The sequence below is a fragment of the Caretta caretta genome, chromosome 14 (assembly GCF_965140235.1).
Source record: "Caretta caretta isolate rCarCar2 chromosome 14, rCarCar1.hap1, whole genome shotgun sequence".
NCBI classification, from domain to species: domain Eukaryota; kingdom Metazoa; phylum Chordata; order Testudines; family Cheloniidae; genus Caretta; species Caretta caretta.
The window spans coordinates 22,988,545-23,009,031 of NC_134219.1; the positions used below are offsets into that span (position 1 = coordinate 22,988,545).

The window sequence follows — 20,487 nt, forward strand, 5'->3', positions numbered from 1 at the left end:
AAGTGGGAACTCGGGCTGTAGAGGGCCTGTTTTCTGTAGAAATTCACTCTTCCCTGGGACTCCATATGTGGTTAAGGAGAATGATAACAAACTCCAAGCCTATGGGGCAGGGGCACACCTGAATATGACATGGGCAGAAACTCTGAGTCATGTTGGGATGTAAAGAAACCCAAACCAAACAAATTCCTTTCCTGCTTCAGGGAGCAGGCTGGGGGGAGACATTGTTTCCTGTAAAAGAAAAATGCTGTTTTCTTAAATAGTGAAGTTTTCTGCTCTCCAGCCCACTGTCTGGCTTGCACTTGTTTAATGGAGTTCTTACTGTGCCTCTCCCTCTGTCCACGCTCCAAGCCCCTCTCTTTCCTGATTAATTCATGAAAAAACCAGGGAGGAAGGGAAATAGTAATAATTACTTTATTTTATAACACCCAGTAGTGTCCTAAGCACCTGATATGTGCCTCATAGGCTGCATTTATTTGGCTAACATATGTCATAGTTGCCCAGACTTTGCCCAACCGAGGACTGCAGTGGCAACTTTCCAGGAGCCAGAGGGTTCCACTGAAGTTGCATAAAATAAAGCAGATTACAGCTTCTTTCATTAGCAATAGGCAGCTGCAGCCTGCAGTGACCCCCCACTTGGACCAAACTGAAGCATTGCATGCTGGGATCTGTAATATCTGCGACTCTCACTTCTTGATTAAAGTGTATGGCCTTTATGCTTATATGTTGCATTTTGACTACTGGCATAGGTTATTGCTGTTAGTCCTTCCAGGAATCAGTACGATGGTAATAGGTAAATTTCATGTCTGTAATGAGATTTGCATGATTTAGAACAACGGTTTTCAGTCCATGGTCCATGGACCTCTGGGAGTCTGTAGCCCATGCCTAAGATTTCCAAAGGGGTCCACAGTTCAGTTGAAATTTTTTAGGGGTCTGCACTTGAAAAAAAGGTTGAAAACCACTGATCTAGAGTTGTTCAGCACCCCAGGAGCTAAACAGAGAAAGTGAGTTAGAGTGAGGATTGGTGGGACTGACTTTATTATCAAACAGAGACCAAGAAAAGGAGTTGAGGGTTCTGGAGAGTGAATTGGAGTGTCCGAAGAATATCATTTCTGTCCTGCCGGAAATTCTGAGGTTTAGAAATTTCATTCAAAATCAGGAGGAAAAGTCAATCTCAGAACTTTTCGCTCAGTGAAATATACTGAGAGATTTAGATTCGACCTCGTGAAACATTTAATTTCAACTTTAATGTTTTGACCATATATTTGTTATATATATAATATAGCATAATAATAAGGGGAAACACAATGATAAAGTTGACATGAAATGTTTGGGCCTGATCAAAAAAAAAAAAAAAACCCCGCAGAAAATGTGACAAAAGTGATCCATTCCCATGAAACCTGCAGTATGGCAACTGGACTGGGATTTGAGAGACTTGGATTCTATACCCAGCTCTGCCACTAGTTTGCAGGATGACCTTGGACAAGTAACTTCACCTCTCCATGCCTCAGTTTCCCCATATGTGAAATGGGGGATAATAGTGACCTGCTTTGTAAAGCACTTTCAGATCTTCTGATTGATAGTTATACAAGAACTAGTTGATACTATTTGTCAAACAGTATTTTCCAATGGACGACTATTCCATCAGAAAATATTCAACCAGCTGTAGAATGAATTGGTAACGGAGTCTACGGGGAGAGGGAGAAGGGACCATGACGAGGGGTCTGAGAAATCATGATATTGGAAATCACAGAGAGGCTTGGTGGAGACATGAATGATGGGGAGCAAGTGGGGAATTTGTAGATGAGGGTGGTGGTCATGGAGTATGGACCCGTGTTTTTTCATGTTAAACAGTCACTGTGGGACAGGTGACCTTATGGAAATAGAGCATCTAAAAATTGCAGGGTTTTGTTTTTGTTTTTAAATCTTATTACATGCAACAGTCTCTCCTAATACCTGGTCTGGGTTCAGTTCAGGGTTTGCCTTTGTGTTTCCCCCAGATCCTGGATGCAAGTGACCAGATGTAGTACTGTGCATATCCATTTCCTTTGGAAATGACTTATGGCTGTGCTAACATGTGGTATGTCCATCCCAGGGGAAGCGCTGAAATTATCCATGCCACGGCTGGAGAGAATGAGAACCACTCTCTTTTAGAGAAGGCTTGAATGTTTTTCTGAATTTAAGTAAACCAGAGAAAGTTGGGTTTTTTTTATGATTTCACTGTAGTTTTCTACAAAAGCAAAATCTTTAAGCAAAAAGAGATACAGAGTCTTTAATAGTTTATCTGAAAAGAATATTGTAACTTTTGTTAAATTCAGCTCAGCACCATTTTTATTCCCTGCCTTCTCCGGTGGTCTTTAGCATAGTTCTATAGATTCCTAGCTGTTGACAAACCTGATCTAGATTTCATTTTTACTCATTTTAAATTGTGTAAATACTCCCCCCACCACCCTCTTTCCACTGCCAGGCTGTTATTCCACTGTACTAATTTCAGAAGGTATTTTTCCACGGTGGTCAATTTCATTTGAATAATTTTAGCCATAATTGCACATGCTTGAATGGAAACCAAAATTCAGAGAGTGAGTAGTCTGACGCTACTCTGTCACACTGCAAATATTTAATTCAAAGACAGAGTAAATACACAGCAATGATGATTTTAAAGATCTTATTTCTGCACCATTAATGTGAAGTTTCAGGATTCTGAAGCCTGGTGATTAAAAATTTGTTGTAGTAGTAATAATAATCCATCACTGACAATGACGATAATATTGTTGCAATTCTCCTCTGTCTGTGCATATAACTCTGAAGTCCAAACCCAGATGCATGGAGTCAGCTATACTGAGGGCGTGGGTAGTCCATATCTGTGATGTTTGATGATGCAGATCTGTGACGCCTTTCCCAGGCAGCCTGGAGACAATTTCATCTATCCCGCTCGAACCTGTTGCATGCTAATCTTGTCAGAGACCGCCAGTGAGTCCTGTTTTGAACTGTTTGCTTGAGTTCTTTGAGTTTGATGCCAGCCCACTGGAGACTGCTCTTCAAGTTATCTTTGAAGTACTTATATGGATGACCCTGTGATGGGTCGAACCCCCATTCTGGGTTGCTACCTGATGTGCTGGGATCCCGCTGAGTCCTCCTGTCCCACCAGCCTGGGTTCCCCTTATTCTGTGTCGCTCTGACAGGCTCTCAACCCCTCTTCCAGAGTGCACACACAGGTAGGGACACACCCAGCTGTAGAATCGAACAGTGTCTGCAATCAGCTTTCTCTGGGAGGACTCCGCTCAGGGAATTGCCCAGCATTCTGGCGCTCACACCCTCTGGATTGTAAACCCAAAATTATATTTGTCTTATGCTGTATAGAGATCTATGCAGTGTAAGCTCATGGAATTCACTCCCTCCCTCAATGTGGAGGAAGATATGCACAGCTTCCCCCTCCCCCCATTATAAATTGCACAAACTGGCTTTTGGAATAAACAAAAAACAGGTTTATTAACTAAAATAAGTACATTTTAAGAGATTATAAGGGATAGCAAACAGATCAAAGCAGATCACCGAGCAAATAAAACAAAACATGCAAACTAAGCTTAATAGGAATACTGGCTACAAATAATAATTTCTCATCCTAAATGTTGTTTCAAGCAGATTGCAGAGTTTCTTGAAAGTAAACTGCATCACTTACAGCTTAAATCTTCAGGGATTCCTTTTACAGGCTGACCTTTCTTGCCTGGGCTCAGCCCCTGCCTCCCCCAGATCAATTCCTTTGTTTTTTCAGGTGTTTTCATCAGTCTTCCTTCTTGGACGGGGAGAATATGGAGAAGAGCCAAGATTAACTCACTCCCCAGCCTTAAATACGATTTGCATATTGTGGGAATGCTTTGTTTCCTAATTTGACCCCCACCTCCTTCCTGTGGAAAAGTACCAGCATTTCAAGATGGTATCCTGTACCAGGTGACATGATCACATGACCCTGCAGTGTCAAAGCAGCATCCCAGGAAACTTCTCAGGAAGGAGGGAGATTAGTATCTTCAAAGTCCTACTGTCCTTCCTAATGGTCCATCCAGGCTGATGGCATACTGTCTGGTGGATGTTCCCAAAGTACGCACATAGGAATATTGACTATGTAACAATTACAACTAACTTCAGATTCAGAAATGATACATACAATTTGGATAATCACATTCAATAAATCATAACCTTTCCAATGATACCTCACATGACCCATCTTGCACAAAACACATCTGTTTTGCCCTATTTGTAGCATAACAATATTTTATGAAGAATATGGGGCGTAACGTCACAGACCCTTCTTTCTTTTGCCCTGCCTCAGCTCCTCCCATTTGTTTTGGGGGGAGGTGGTCTTCCATTCTGATGACATGTCTGGTCTACCTATGCTGTGCTCTCAGTAACATTTCCTTAGTGCTGGCTGTGTTTCCTTTCTCAAGGACCTTAGGGAGGGTGTGCGAAATTGCTCAAACTGTTTAATGTGCCATCTATAAAGAGTCCATTTCTCAGAACCATAAAGGAGAGAGGTTAGGACCACTGCACTGTAGATCTTCAATTTGGTGGAGAGACGAATGTTATATTGGTTAAAGACTTTTATTTGAAGTCGGCCAAGGGCTTTACTGATTCTGAAGGCAATTTCCTTATCAAGGGAAGTCACTAGAGATGGTACAGCCCAAATACTTGAACTGGTCCACATTTTTCAGTTGTGTGCCTTTGATGGAGATGGCTGGGGCATTGGAATGAGGTGCTGGTTGGACTAAGACTCCAGTCTTGTTGAGACTGGTGGTAAGGACAAAGAGCTGGGATGCTTCAGAAAATCTATCAATGATGACCTGAAGGTTATGTCATGTCTATGGGCCATCAGGGTGCAGTCATCTGTAAAAACTGCTTTGAGAAGATCTCTCTCCAGTGTGGTCATGGATGATTTGTATGAACCTTCTTGGATAGCCAATTTATGTAAAATAACCCATAGACCCTCTGTTGACCTTATCAAAGCCTTTGCTCAAGTAGATGAAAACTGCATACAGGTCCATATTCTGCTCTAAACATTTTTCCTGGACTTGCCTTACCACAAAAATCCTGTCTGTAGTACTGAAAGCTCGTCTGAAACCACATTGCGCTTCAGATAGATTCTCAGATATGTTCACAATGAGTCTGTTCAGTAGAATGCAAACTAGTATTTTCCCTGTTGTACAGAGGAGAGAAATGCCTCTGTAGTTTTTGCTGCCTTTGTTTTTAAACAGTGATACAATAATAATAGCGTCTTTAAAGTCTTGTCGCATTTCGTCTTCTTCCTAAATACTACTGAAGATGTAGTGAAACACCTCGATAGTCTTTGGGCCTGCTGCTTTGTACAGTTCTGCTGGAATTCTGTCCTTTCCGGACGCCTTGCCAGAGTTCAGTTGTTTGATGGCTTTCATAACCTCTTCAATTGATGGAGGGAGGTCAAGATCTTCTTTGATGGGTTTCTTGGGTAATACTAAGTAGAAAGTATTTAACAGTTGCTACTAAGGCCGGTGTTTCCATTTTTGAGAATAAGACTTTGAAAAGGAATATACACCGTTTATATGGTAGATAAGTGATTGATCCTTTACAAGTTCACTGCAGCCATCAATATTGCTTTGAATTTGCCGTGACTGATGTAGCATGACAAAGAGCTAGCTTTTTAATCCTTCTGGTTTATCAAATGCAGTTAAGTTCTAATAATTAGGCCCAGATGGATGGTGCAGTGATGGATTAAAAGTGTAATACTTCTTTAAAAATGTTTTTTCAGTTTTAAAAAAAGTATGTATGTATGGTGCCTTATGGCTTCAGCAAGGTATCTTGGGCTAAACTGAAATAAACACATAATAAACTAAACCTAAACACATTTTCCTTCGTTTTTTTTTTTTTTTTTAAATGGTTCCGTTATACACTATCCTCCCTTATGTACCTCTGGCTGGCTGGGCAATGGTAGATGGAGCTCATTTTGAGGCTGTCAAGTCACTTTACTTTACTTTCCCATGAAGGCTGCTTTTTATCAGTACATGGTTGTCCTTCCCCATCCTTCAGGAGCTGGTCCTGTACTTTCTCCCTCCTCTTCTGGTTTGGGAACGAGTGACCAATAGTGGAGCCTGGCTTTCTTGCAGTGCCACAAAATGCACTATGCCGAGGGATGAAACATTGACCTTGCTTTAAAATAAAATAGTGTCAGGCAATTCAGAACACAGCAATCTGCCTACTTATCCACACAGACCACCAAGAATTCATCCTCTTCCCACCCTTGTCTACCCTCCTCACTGTCTTTTCTTTGGTCTTAAGAGTTGTTCAGGGTTTTGGCCCTTATTTACAAATACCTACATGGGATTAATTCATGTTACTTGACGGTAACCTGAATTAATCCCAACCTGTTGTAATCTTCATAATCATGAGATCCATGACAGCTAGAGCAATGGAATTGACAACCTGAAGAGCAAAAGTCATACACAAAGAAGGAACTTTTGTGGCAATTGTCCCATACAGAGACCATCTTGTGTTCACCTTGGTAAATCGGTAAAGCGCTCAGAAAGCATTGTGACACTGTGAGATGAGAATCTAGATCTCTGAATAAAACCTGCCACTACAATTTACAGCCCAGATTTTCAGAGTTTGTCTTCAGAAACGTTTTCAAAATTTCCAGAAATCTGAATCTTTAGGAGTCCACATTTCTCTGCTGCCACCTTCCAAAAAAGGGATCAGAGGCTGGTTGGTGATAGGTGTTCGTATGCTATGGAGTTTCACAGTTAGCTATCTCCACAATTCTTCCTCCAGAAACCTGTGTAGTTACTTGGGTCACCCAGCTCATCATCTGGGGTTTGAAAATGGCTGCAATTCTTGGTTTGGTAGTTGATCACTTTGAAAATATCAAGGGAATGTGTGTGCATTTTTAAGGGAGGGGTCCAGTTTTATTAAAGGCCGGTCAACCTGCTTAGAAGGCCAGATCACATAATCAGTTTTTAAGCAGAAGTTCACATTGATATAAATGGTACAATGCAATCTAATTTCTAACTGATTTAATGCATATTTTGTGTTGTAATAAGCCCCCAAACTTCTCCCACTTCAGCTGTGCCTGGATTACTGAAACACTTTAAGTGTTTACAGCACATTTTATCTTCTGTTCTGTGATCCTCCTTTCCTGAAAGAAAAATCTCAACTAATTTGGGTGAGTTGGCAGTTAGTGGGGCATCTTTAAGTGTGGTTTGCAGTGCAGTGTTACAGCAACGTCCTTCATGAGGTCAATGGCAACCTTTCAGTGTTCAGCTTGCTTTCCCATTCTGCTGTGTAGGAAAATAGGAAGCTTTCATTCCTTTGGTTGTCTATCAATCTCTGCCTATTTATCTGTGTTCCTTCACTGTAAAAGAGTGGTGGTGGGAAGAAACTTGCATTGAAAAGATAAATGTTATGCTGGGCGGAAGGGTGCCATGGATTCGTCTCCCTCGGCACCCTTGGTGGATAATCTGATTCCTGCCAGTAGTCTCTTTCCTACAGCTGGCTCCTGCTACCTAGAAATATATAGATATTGTAGCAGTAAAACAGAGAGTTGAAAAATCTACCTTCTAAAGTAAATGTACATTGTAGTCAAATCATACTTTATTCCGTTCAGCAATTTCTCTTAATATACATGATGGTCAAGCGCTCTTAGGAGTCTGAACTGAACTGGGACAGTGGAGATGGAGGAGGTGTGTTGCCCAAGCAGTGGTGCTTACAGGTTTTATTCCTTTAAAAGGCTGTGGGGTTCTGGGGGAGGGGCACTGCTTGCTACACCTGTTTCAAGAGGTATAACCCACTCTCTCCCAGTACAGTCATCAGAGTATGTGTAGGGACACAGACTTCCTTCCTGTTCCCAGAATTGCCCTCTGCTGGGGTGGCTAGGTCTGCCAAGCGTGTTGGTTTCTCCTGCTGCCCTTTACATCACAGCCTTTTGGGCCAGATTATGCTTGGCCTCCTGAGCAAGTGATTTGGGAGGGGGCTCTTTCTGCTGTCTTTGCCCCCTTCTGTCGCAGCACACCTGTACAAGGGAGGCCTCACTTAGTCCTTAGCACTTATGGGTATTAAGTTTTGCCAGGAACTTCGTGGAGCTCATTATCTTTGTTAAAAATGTTGTACTAGAAGATTAGGACACTTGTGTGGTGTTGTACTGGAATTGCAATGAAATTGGCTCAGCTGAGCTGATTCCATTTATATTTAAAGCAAATGGTGACATAAAATCTTTGGGAGTTCAAAACGTTTCACCCAAACTAGATGCAGTCCAGCTCTTTGGAACAAAAATATCTCTCTCTCTCTCTCTCTCTCTCTCTCTCTCTCTCTCTCTCTCTCTCTCTCTCATATATTTATTTTTATGGGGACATGAGTCATTGCTAATATCCTGATTCAGGTAGTGTGGGACGAGAAGGATTTAGAAAGGATATAAGCATAATACCTTGAGCTTTCAGACAAAAAACACTCCTGGTTGCATTTGTTTCTCCTCATTTAGCTGCAGCCTGTTCGCCAGGATGTTTTTCAAGGAGGATCTGCTCGGTGTTGGCAAAGGAAAGTATCTTATTTCCCAAGCGTGCTTATCATTTTGTCCTTGACAACGATGGGAAACTGAATTGTGAAGGGAACTTTCAGCACGCTTTTTTTTTTTTTTTAAATTTAGAGGCAAACATGAGAACTCTCCTCTGCAATGCATGCAGCATTGTGCTGGCTTCCTGTGTGCCCCATCACACAAAACAGATGCAGCTTTCCAAAAGTTCTGTCATTGCAGCCTTTAGGCTTGAGGAGGGGGAAGAAGGAAAGGGAATTAACATCCTGAGCTAAACCCGTGATTCAAACCTTGTGTCTGAATAAGTGGTGGTTGGGAAAACAGTTTAAGATGAACAAACAGCAAGATCTTCACCAGTGTAAAAATCACTCCTAGATAAGGCTACGTTTTAGTTACGGGTATTTTTAGTAAAAGTCATGGACAGGTCATAGGCAGTAAACAAAAATTCACAGTCCATGACTTGTACTATAGACCCCCTGAATAAAACTTGGGCCGGGTCGCTTGGGTGCTGGGGTGTGTGGGCCAGGGTCGCTGCAGGTGCTCGGAGGGTTCGCCTGGGACTTCTGCTGGTGCTGGTGGGAGGGCACAGCGGTGTGCAGCCCGGGATCCCTGCTGGTATTGGGCGGTGGGGGGGGCGGCGTGTGCCGCCCAGGACCCTGCTGGTGCTGGGGGATGGGGAGCTGGAGGGGCTGGCAGGCTCGCTACCTGGATCCATGTGTCCCTACACTTCTAGGGGGAGGGAAGGCCAGGGGGCTCCCTGTGCTGCCCCCACTACAAGCTCCGGCTCCGCAGCTCCCATTGGCCAGGCACTGCGCCAATGGGCTCTCTGGGGACGGCGCCTGAGAGCGCACACAGCACGCAGACCCCCTGCCCCATCTGCCTAGGAGCTGCAGGGACATGCCGGCCACTTCCAGGGAGCTCCCCAAGGTAAGCACCACCCTGCATCTCAACCCCCTGCTCCAGCCCTGAGACCCCTCCCACACCCATATTGCCTCAACAGCAGCTGGTGCTGCTGGCCCAGAGGCTGCCTGATCTGCTCAGGCAGCCCCAGAGCCAGCTGCACCAGCTGCTCCAGAAGTCATGGAAAGTCACGGAATCAGTGAATTCTGTGACCTCCGTGACAGACAAACAGCCTTACTCATACCAAATGTAAATACGGTAGAACCTCAGAGTTACGAACTGGCCAGTCAATGACACATCTCATTTGGAACTGAAAGTACACAATCAGGCAGCAGGAGAGACCAAAAAAACCCAAATGAATTACGATACTGTTAAATGTAAACACTAAAAAAAGAAAAAAAAAAGTTTTTGAGAGGATTTGATGAGGTAAGACATTGAGATGGTTAAAAGCAGCATTTTTCTTCTGTATAGTAAAGTTTCAAAGCTGTATTAAGTCACTGTTCAGTTGTAAACTTTTGAAAGAACAACCATAATGTTTTATTCAGAGTTACAAACATTTCAGAGTTACGAACAACCTCCATTCCTGAGGTGTTTGTAACTCTGAAGTTCTACTGTTGTTGTTTCATTCTGTCCCAGGTAAATATACAATTTTCCTGTTGGTTTGTATAAAAATGCTACTTTGGCATTGGAGTAATGAGCAGTCTAGATGAGGAGAACAAACGGAGAATGGGGGAAATGGGAAGAAAGGCAGAAGTAGCTAATGCCTGGCCATAGAGCTCCGTTAATATAAACATTAACTAGTTTAATAGAGGGAAAGGAATACAGATGTAATATTTTAAGATTCAAAAGTAGTACAGGATTCTTTTCAATTCCAGTTCCTTGTCGCCTAGAGATGACTTAGACATGATGCTATGCATTTTTGCGCTAAAAATGACTATGGGGGAAGCTTTCTAAATTTAAAAAAAAAAAAAAAAAAAAAAAAGGCAGTAACATCCTTAACTCCTGTTGACTTCCCATGAGAGCTAAGTACCTCCCTACCACTTGTGCTTATGGAAATCTCCCCCTGTTACTTCATAGCTACTCGGTCAGCTATGTACGAAGGAGAAAATCATGAAGTGAACTAAAATCTTGATTTTTTTTTTTCTCCGTGTAATCCACTGACATGGTCAGGCACAGATTTAATTTCTTTGTTTCCATCCACAATTGCTACTTGGGATGGAGGAAAAAATAGATATAGTGGAAATATGCATAAGGAAAGTTTATTTTCTTGCAGCAAATGCTAGAGAATAATTTGTTGCCCAAGTTTTTTTTTTTTTTCATACATCAGTGGAAAGCTTGTGTCTGGTTCTAGATGTATAAAATAGTGTTTTCTAGAAATCATAAGAACAGGTAATGACATTAACGGTGTCAACTGTGCTTAATTCTGCATTCCTTACACACCCAAAAGGTCTTGTTCACGTTCATTAAAAGTCTTGGGTTATTTGTGTGTCACCATTTGTGTACAGAGCAGAGAGGAACTTGGGAAATCTCTTGTTTAAAATAGCTTACCATAATACAGTCAAAGCAATAAAGGTTTCACACTGCATTTGGTAATTGCGCTGTTTAACCCTCAGTCAGTGTGTAAACAGGGTATTATATGCATTAAAAAATTAGCAGGATATTAACATATTTCAGTATCACAGATGTAACATAATTCAATTGTGCTCTTCTTTCTTTTGTCTTTTTTACCTCAGTCAATTAAGTCTTGAAGTTTCATTAGCGCTGTAACTGAGAAATGCAATACTAGGATCCTTTTGTGCACAAATGACTTCATAAGTCACCACCTGCCAGTTGACACTCCAGTGAGCCCAGAACTTATATGAAAAGATACTGAATTGAATTTATTAAGACCTTGATCAATAGCAGGGAAAGTGCGAGAAGTGTAATCAGAGGAAGATGTGCTGAAACCTTATGCAGTTTCTGGCTGCTGTCCCTCTGCTAATTTGTGCTCCTTGATTTCATTCATTTATCACATGAAACTCATTCCTAACTGCATGGTAGAAATCAGTTGAAATGTAGAGGATTCACACATCCAGAAATAAGTAATGTGTGTACATTTCTAAACAAAATCTAGAGGTGCTGACCATTAAGAAAGTGATCTGAATTCTATTTCTAGTTGGCAGGATGAATTCTGAGGAAATTTTAAATGGCAAAGTGGTCTTCTTTAAGGTCTGTGAGAATAGCTTTGTACCGTATGCCTAGATCTTCAAAATTGGGTGTGTGTAAGTTTTGGCACGGTCTTCTGGAAATCTCAACCCAGGCTTTTCACCTAGTTTGGTTTTTAGGACAAGGATACATCCAATGAGTGCATGGGACTGGACAAGGCTTGGCCTGGAATTTCGTTGTCCTTCTGTTAAAAAGTATGTGCAGGAGAGCCCTCTTCCAGTTAATCAGTGTGTTGTTTTTGTTTTAGAGTAACAGCCGTGTTAGTCTGTATTCGCAAAAAGAAAAGGAGTACTTGTGGCACCTTAGAGACTAACCAATTTATTTGAGCATGAGCTTTCGTGAGCTACAGCTGCATCTGATGAAGTGAGCTGTAGCTCACGAAAGCTCATGCTCAAATAAATTGGTTAGTCTCTAAGGTGCCACAAGTACTCCTTTTCTTTTTGTTTTTGTTTTGTTTCTTCCACCACCAAACAGCTTGGCTATAAGTGGAATTGCCATTTGTACATTGCAGTGTATTGAAACAATGTGAAACTTTTTAATTTTGTCCTGCTGCAATCACTGCAGTGGAACTAATGCTTGCAGAAACATTTACAGAAATTGCAATTGTGAGCCTCTTCCATAAGAATATATAGGAACAGCCAAGCTGGGTCAGACTAGTGGTCCATGTAGTCTAATATCCTGTCTTCTGACTGGGCAGAGCCAGATGCTTCAGAGGAAATTAAATAGAACAGGGCAATTTATCGAATGATCCATCCCCTGTTGTCCAGTCCCAGCTTCTGGCAGTCAGAGGTTTAGGGACACCCAGAGCATGAAGTTACATCTCTGACAATTTTGGCTAATAGCCATTGATGAACCTATCCTCTATGAAATTATCTAATTCTTTTTTGAACCATTAATACTTTTGGCCTTCACAACATCCCCTGGCAACGAGTTCCACAGGTTGACTGTTCATTGTGTGAAGAAATATGTACTTATGTTTGTTTTAAACCTCCTGGCTGTTTAATTTCATTGTGTGACCCTTGGTTCTTTTATGTGAAGGGATAAATAATGTTTCCTTATTCACTTTCTCCACACCATTTGTGATTTTATAGACCCCTATCATATCCCTCTCAGTTGTCTCTTTTCTAATCTGTACAGTACCAGTCTTTTTAATCTCTCCGCATGTGGAGGCTGTTCCATCCCCTAATCATTTTTGTTGCCCTTCTCTCTACCTTTTCCAATTCTAATAGATCTTTTTTTGAGGTGGGACAACCAGAATGGCATGCAGTGTTCAAGTTGAGGGCATACCTTGGGTTTATATAGTGGCATTCTGATATTTTCTGTCTTATTATCTATCCTTTTCCTAATGGTTCCTAACATTCTCTTTGCTTTTCAACTGCTGCTGTACATTGAGCAGATGTTTTCTGAGAACTCCATGATGACTTTGAGATTTCTTTGAGGTAACAGCTAATTTAGACCCCATCATTTTGTGTATACAGTTGGGATTATGTTTTCCAATGTGCATTACTTTGCACATGTCAACATTGAATTTCATCTGCCATTTTGTTGCCCAGTCACCCCGTTTTCTGAAATCCCTTTGCAACTCTTCACAAAGAGCTTTGGACTTAACTATCTTGAGTAATTTAGTATTGTCCACAAACATTGCTACCTCACTGTTTATCCCTTTTCTAGATCATTTGTGAATATGTTGAACAGCACAGATCCCAATACAGACCACAGGGGGACCCCATTATTTACCTCTCTCCACTGTGAAAACAGACCATTTATTATTCCTACCCTTTGTTTCCTCTCTTTTAACCAGTTACTGGTCCATGAGAGGACCTTCCCTCTTATCTCATGACTGCTTACTTTGCGTAAGAACCTTTGGTGTGGCACTTTGTTAAAGCTTTCTGAAAGTTCAAGTACACTATATTAAGTGCATCACCCTTGTCAACATGTTGTTTTGACACCCTCAAAGAATTCTAATAGATTGGTCAGGCATGATTTATATCGCAAAAGCTGTGTTGACTCTTTCCCAACATATCACAGTCATCTGTATGTATGATGATTCTGTTCTTTTTAGTTTCAACCAATTTGCCTGGTACTGAAATTAGGCTTACTAGCCTGTAATGCCAGAACACCTTTGGAGCCTTTTTAAAAATTGGGGTCACATTAGCTATCCTCCAGTCATCTGGTACAGAGGCTACTTTAAGCAACAGATTACATACCACAGTTAGTAGTTCTGCAATCTCATATCTGAGTTCCTTCAGAATTCTTGCGTGAATCCCATTTGGTATTGGTGACTTATCACTGTTTAATTAATCAGCTAGTTCCAATACCTCCTCCGTGGACACCTCAGTCAGGGATAGTTCCTCAAATTCATCACCCAAAAAAGAATGGCTCCATTGTGGGAATCTACCTCACATCCTCTGCCGTAAAGTATGCATTTGGCCTTTCTGCAATAGCCTTGTCTTCCTTGAGTGCTCCTTTAGCACCCTGATTGTCCAGTGGCCCCACTGAGTGTTTGGCAGACTTCCTGCTTCTGGTATACTTGAAAATATTTTTGCTGTTTAGTTTGTGTGTTTTGCTAGTTGCTTTTCAAATTCTATTTTGCCCTGCCTAATCATATTTGTACACTTGTCTTGCCAGGGTTTGTGTTCCTTTCTACATTCCTCAGTAGAATTTGACTCCCAATTTCCTAAATGATGCCTTTTTACGCAAACCACCACCTTTAGTCTGCTGTTTAATGGTGGGGCCATGTTTCTGGTCCTCTTGCTGTTTTTTTGATTTGGGGGTATACATTTAGTTTGTTTGGAAGTGATGTAAGAGAACATCAGATATTAATTGTTGTGTTTTGCTGCTCCTTTTCCCCAGAGATCATCGATGACCTCACCAATTTGGTAGCAAATACGGATGACAAACTGCGCAGTCAAACCCGGCATGTGAAGATGGTGGACAAAAAGTCAACTTCCTGTGGTAGGAAATGGCTTGTGTACTTCTATACTCATATTAAATTCACAGGAACAAATTTATCCCTGGTGCCAAGAAAGTTGTATGTGCTGTGGTTTCCCTCTCAAGAAAATTCTTGATATTGTTAATTGACGAGATTTAAAATGTGGCTGACAAAGGTAACAGTGTTGATATAATATAATTAAGCCCCCTTAAAGTATCTGACTAATTACCACATAATTTTCTGGTTATAAAATAGCACTATACAAAATCAATGCAGTACACTTTAAATTGATTGAAAATTGGATAACTGATCTCAAAAAGTAACTGTAAATGGCAAATCATCATTCAGTGCTGGGAGGGGATATTTCTAGTGGGGTCCCACAGGGATTATTTGTTGATCTGGTGCTATTCAGTATCTTTATCATTGCTCTGCAAAACATAAAATCATTGCTGGAGAAGTTTTCAGTTTACACCAAATTGGGGGAGTGGTAACTAATGACCGGTCAGTTCTACACAGCGATCTGGATCGCATCATAAACTGGGAGCCTCACTTGAACATGTATTTCAATACCACTAAATGCAAGGCTGTGCGTTTAGGAACCAAGAATCTACGTCATATTAGTCGGATGGGAGACTGTGTTTTGGAAAGCTGTAACTGAGAAAAGGACATGGAGGTCGTGGCAGAAAATGAACTGAACATGAGCTTTCAGTGTCATGCGGTGGCTGAGAACAAATGTGATCCTTGGATGAATGTCAAATAGAAATGGTAATATGGCATTGTTGAGACCATTACTGGATTACTGTGTTCATTTTTGTTGTCCACAATTTCCAAAAGGGTGTTGACAACTTAGAGAGAGTTCAGAAAAGAAGTACGAGAATGATTTTGAGCTCTAGAAAACCTACCTTGTAGTGACAGGTTTCAAAGTGATAGCCGTGTTAGTCTGTATCAGCAAAAAAAACGAGGCGTACTTGTGACACCGTAGAGACTAACAAATGTATTTGGGAATAAGCTTTCGTGGGCTAAAACCCACTTCATCAGTTGCACGGAGTGGAAATACAGTAGGAAGATATATAGATATAGATACACACACACAGAGAACATGAAAAAATAGGTGTTGCCATACCAACTGTAACGAGACCAATTAATTAAGGTGGGCTATTATCAGCAGGAGAAAAAAAAACCTATGTAGTGATAATCAGGATGGCCCATTTCAAACAGTGGACAAGGTGTGAGTAGGGGGGGAAAAATTAGCATGGGGAAATAGTTTTTACTTTGCGTAAAGTTTTTTTTCTCCTGCTGATAATAGCCCACCTTAATTAATTGGGCTCGTTACAGTTGGTATGGCAACACCCATTTTTTCATGTTCTCTGTGTATATATATCTTCTTACTGTATTTTCCACTGCATGCATCCGATGAAGTGGGTTTTAGCCCACGAAAGCTTATGCCCAAATAAATGTGTTAGTCTTTAAGGTGCCATAAGTACTCCTTGGTTTTTTCCCTACCTTATAGTGAGACACTAAAAGAGTTCAATTTATGTGACTTAACAGTGAGAAGAGGGCTAGGAGGACACTTGATTAGTCAATAAGTGCCTATATGAAGAAAAGATGTTTTTTGTTGATAGAAGGTTCTTTAATCTAGCAGGCAAAAATCCACTGGCTGTACAAATTTAGATCAGATTAAGGCATAATTTTTAATAGAGGGTAATTACCATTGGAACAATTTACCTAAGGATGTGATGAGTTTTGTTGGATGTTTTTTTCTATGAGATATTATGCTCTAGCTCAGTCAGAAGTTATCGGTTTGATACGGAAATCACTTGATGCATTTGTATTGCCTGTTTTATGAAAGTGGTTAAGCTGGATGATCATAATGGTGTCTTCTGGCTTTAAATGTATGAATCTGTGAATTAAATTGAACTGCTTGTTTTCAATCTGTTTAAGTGAAGCTCAGATGCCAACTACAGATTAGTTTGGCAGGGGAGTACTTTTCCACCTAACCCAAAAATTATCAGCTGTGGAAAGAATCATAGATATGACTGACATTTTTATTTTGTAATTCTTTTGTATGTTTGAAACTCAAAATCTAGGCAGGCTAAACAAAATTAAACTTAAAGTAGTATCTGATATATTTGCTCCTGAATCCTGCCAATTTCTGTGGTTTTACATTTGTTTTCAACCCGGGGTCTGCAGATTATGTCTAAGATTTCCAAATGGATTCACACCTCCATTCGAAATTTTGTTAGTGGTCCACAAATGAAAAAAGTTTGAAAATCAATGTTCTGTATAACCGTAGGAAACTGCCAAGCTAAATGACAGTTCAGGGGAAATAGTGAAAATGACTGCTTATGGAATGCTATCAAACAATATCTAGTGTGTCTAATAATTTCTCAGCTCTTAGATATATTTTCCCCCTTTCTGAAAGTTTCTTAATATAAATATAGTATCCAGACAATGTTGCAAGATAATTAATCCCTCCCCAACAATTTAAGGTAGCGACTGTGATACAGGTTTTGAGAGTATGAAGCTGTAAAACATGGAAATTAGGAGGATCCACAGACTACCCTCTTACCCTGTCCGCATTGGGAAAAAAATTCTTTGGGTGAGGAGGTCTGCCTGCTTCAATACTGCCCTTTTGAATCTACCCCAGTGGGTCTTCCTGTGTTTGCATAACAATTTGTGCATACATAAACAATAGACTGGCCTCAAATAGCTAGTTACTCTTTGGCTGTCTGATCATTCGGTTATCTTGTAATAACTGTGCTAGGCAGTACATACAGTAGAACCTCAGAATTACAAACACCTCGGGAATGGAGGTTGTTCGGAATTCTGAAATGTTTGTAACTTGGAACAAAATGTTATCGTGGTTCTTTCAAAAGTTTACAACTGAACAGTGACTTAATGTAGCTTTGAAACTTTACTATGCAGAAGAAAAATGTTGCTTTTTAACGTTCTTAATTTAAATAAAACACGTTTCCTTGCCTTGTCAAATCCTTTTTTAAACTCTCCCTTTATTTTTTTTAGTAGTTTACATTTAACACAGTACTATAGTTTATTGGGGGTGGGAGGGGTTTGTTTGTTTTTGGGGGTCTCAGCTGCTGCCTGATTGTTACTTCTGGTTCCAAGTGGTGTGTGTGTGGTTGACTGGTCAGTAACTCTGGTGTTCGTAACTCTGAGGTTCTACTGTAGTTCTAACATGTTACTGTTAGCATTTCTCAATCATTCTCCCCTACTGCCAAGCATGCCCAGCACAAAAAAGATTTAAAGTCAGAAAATGTTTTCAATGTTGTAGCCATGTCGGTCCCAGAATATTAGAGAGGCAAGGTGGGAGAGGTAATATCTTTTATTGGACCCACTTCTGTTGGTGAGAGAGACAAGCTTTCAAGCTTCACAGAGCTCTTCTGTGGGTCTGGGAAAGGTACTCATACTAAACAATCCATTCAATCTTGTGTTTAGCTGTGACGCTCTGAGTACTTTTCCTAGAGCTGAAGAAGAGCTCTTATTTCACCCACTGTGTGTCTCTAAAGTCAGAAAAAGCTCGCAGATGAACATGAGCTTTTCTAAAGAACTGACACCTCACAGGTAACTTTGCAAATCAGTTTTAGAAGTATGGGGCCCAATTCTGATCTCAGTGACGTTGGTTTAAATGCAGACTAACCCATTGGCTTTCAGTAGTGTTACTTTGGATTTACAAAAAATAATTGTGATCTCTTTCTCTCTCTCTGGCTGGCTCTCCCACACCCTGGTTTTTTAATCCTTAACATATTTGCATGAAAACAGTATCTTTGTTATTCCAGCTCTTATCTCTTCCTGTGAGTTGTGCCTCATTTTAATGTCTTTTTCTGACAACTGTCCTTGCAGAGGATTCTGACTTCAGCAGAGGAATAATTTAAGAGCATAATGTAATATATTAGTGTGTTTGACACGGCATCATCAATATTTGTATTATCGAAGAACGTTAGCAGCCAACGTAGTAATAAACTAGAGAATCCCTGATGCAGTCAGAACTTTACGTGAAGTTCACACACACACTCAGTGTTTCTGTGGCTGTCCTATTTCTGTGAACAGAATTTCAGGTTCCTTAATGGACTTTGTCTCCCATCAAGTGGTGGGATTTATGCGCTAGTCTTGTCTATGTATTGAGAGAAAACTGGTTTTAAATGAAGAGATCTGTTGATGGGGGTTGTTGCAAAGAGCTGCTACTTTATTTTTACTGTCTCATTGGTTATGTATAATTGAGATAGAAGAATTAGGGTTTTTATTTTATTTGCCTTGCAATTGGGGTTTTATTGACACCTCAAGTGGAATTCTCAAAAACGCTCCACATCGGTCTGAATATAATAAGAACATAAGAATGGCCATACCGGGTCAGACCACAGGTCCATCCAGCCCAGTATCCTGTCTACCGACCATGACCGATGCCAGGTGTGCCAGAGGGAGTGAACCTAACAGGTAATGATCTAGTGATCTCTCTCCTGCCATCCATCTCCACCCTCTGACAAACAGAGGCTAAGGACACCATTCCTTACCCATCCTGGCTAATAGCCATTAATGGACCTTCATGAATTTATCCAGTTCTCTTTTAACCCTTGTTATAGTCCTTGCTTTTACAACCTCCTCAGGCAAGGAGTTCCACAGGTTGACTGTGCACTGAGTGAAGAACAACTTCCTTTTATTTGTTTTAAACCTGCTACCCATTAATTTCATTTGGTGGCCCCTAGTTCTTATCTTATGGGAACAAGTAAATAACTTTTCCTTATTCACTTTCTCCACACCACTCATGATTTTATATACCTCTATCATATCCATCCTTAGTCTCCTCTTTTCCAAGCTGAAAAGTCCTAGCCTCTTCAATCTCTCCTCATATGGGACCTGTTCTAAACCCCTAATCATTTTAGTTGCCCTTTTCTGAACCTTTTCTAATGCCAGTATATCTTTTTTGAAATGAGGGGACTACATCTGTACGCGGTATTCAAGATGTGGGCGTACCATGGATTTATAGAAGGGCAATAAGATATTGTCCGTCTTATTCTCTATCCCTTTTTTAATGATTCCTAACATCCCGTTTGCTTTTTTGACTGCCGCTGCACACTGCGTGGACATCTTCGGAGAACTATCCACGATGACTCCAAGATCTTTCTACTGATTAGTTGTCACTAAATTAGCTCCCATCATGTTGTATGTATAGTTGGGGTTATTTTTTCCAGTGTGCATTACTTTACATTTATCCACGTTAAATTTCATTTGCCATTTTGTCGCCCAATCACTTAGTTTTGTGAGATCTTTTTGAAGTTCTTCACAGTCTGCTCTGGTCTTAACTATCTTGAGCAGTTTAGTATCATCTGCAAACTTTGCCATCTCACTGTTTACCCCCTTCTCCAGATCATTTATGAATAAGTTGAATAGGACTGGTCCTAGGATTGACCCTTGGGGAACACCACTAGTTACCCCTCTCCATTCTGAAAATTTACCATTTATTCCTACCCTTTGTTCCCTGTCTTTTAACCAGTTCTCAATCCGTGAAAGGATCTTCCCTCTTATCTCATGACAACTTAATTTACGTAAGAGCCTTTGGTGAGAGACCTAGAAATCTTTCTGGAAATCTAAGTACACTATTCCACTGGATCCCCCTTGTCCACATGTTTGTTGACCCCCTCAAAGAACTCTAATAGATTAGTAAGACATGATCTCCTTTTACAGAAACCATGTTAACTTTTGCACAACAATTTATGTTCTTCTATGTGTCTGACAATTTTATTCTTTTTACTATCATTTCAACTAATTTGCCCAGTACTGACGTTAGACTTACCGGTCTGTAATTGCCAGGATCACCTCTAGAGCCCTTCTTAAATATTGGCATTATATTAGCTATCTTCCAGTCATTGGGTACTGTAGCTGATTTAAAGGACAG

The 20,487-nt window shown here is 40.7% G+C and overlaps 1 protein-coding gene across 2 annotated transcripts in view; it reads left to right on the top strand.

Annotated features, from left to right (window-relative positions):
- STX8 (syntaxin 8) overlaps positions 1-20,487 on the top strand; it is a 176,156-nt gene that overhangs the window by 99,982 nt on the left and 55,687 nt on the right. For both annotated transcript variants that reach the window (XM_048817480.1, XM_048817479.2), the window contains one exon: positions 14,501-14,602. Coding sequence is in view for 1 of the 2 variants with exons in the window: in XM_048817479.2 (XP_048673436.1) it covers positions 14,501-14,602 (102 nt within the window). In the remaining variant the exon portion in view is untranslated. Of the gene's footprint in view, positions 1-14,500; positions 14,603-20,487 lie in introns of those variants that run through there.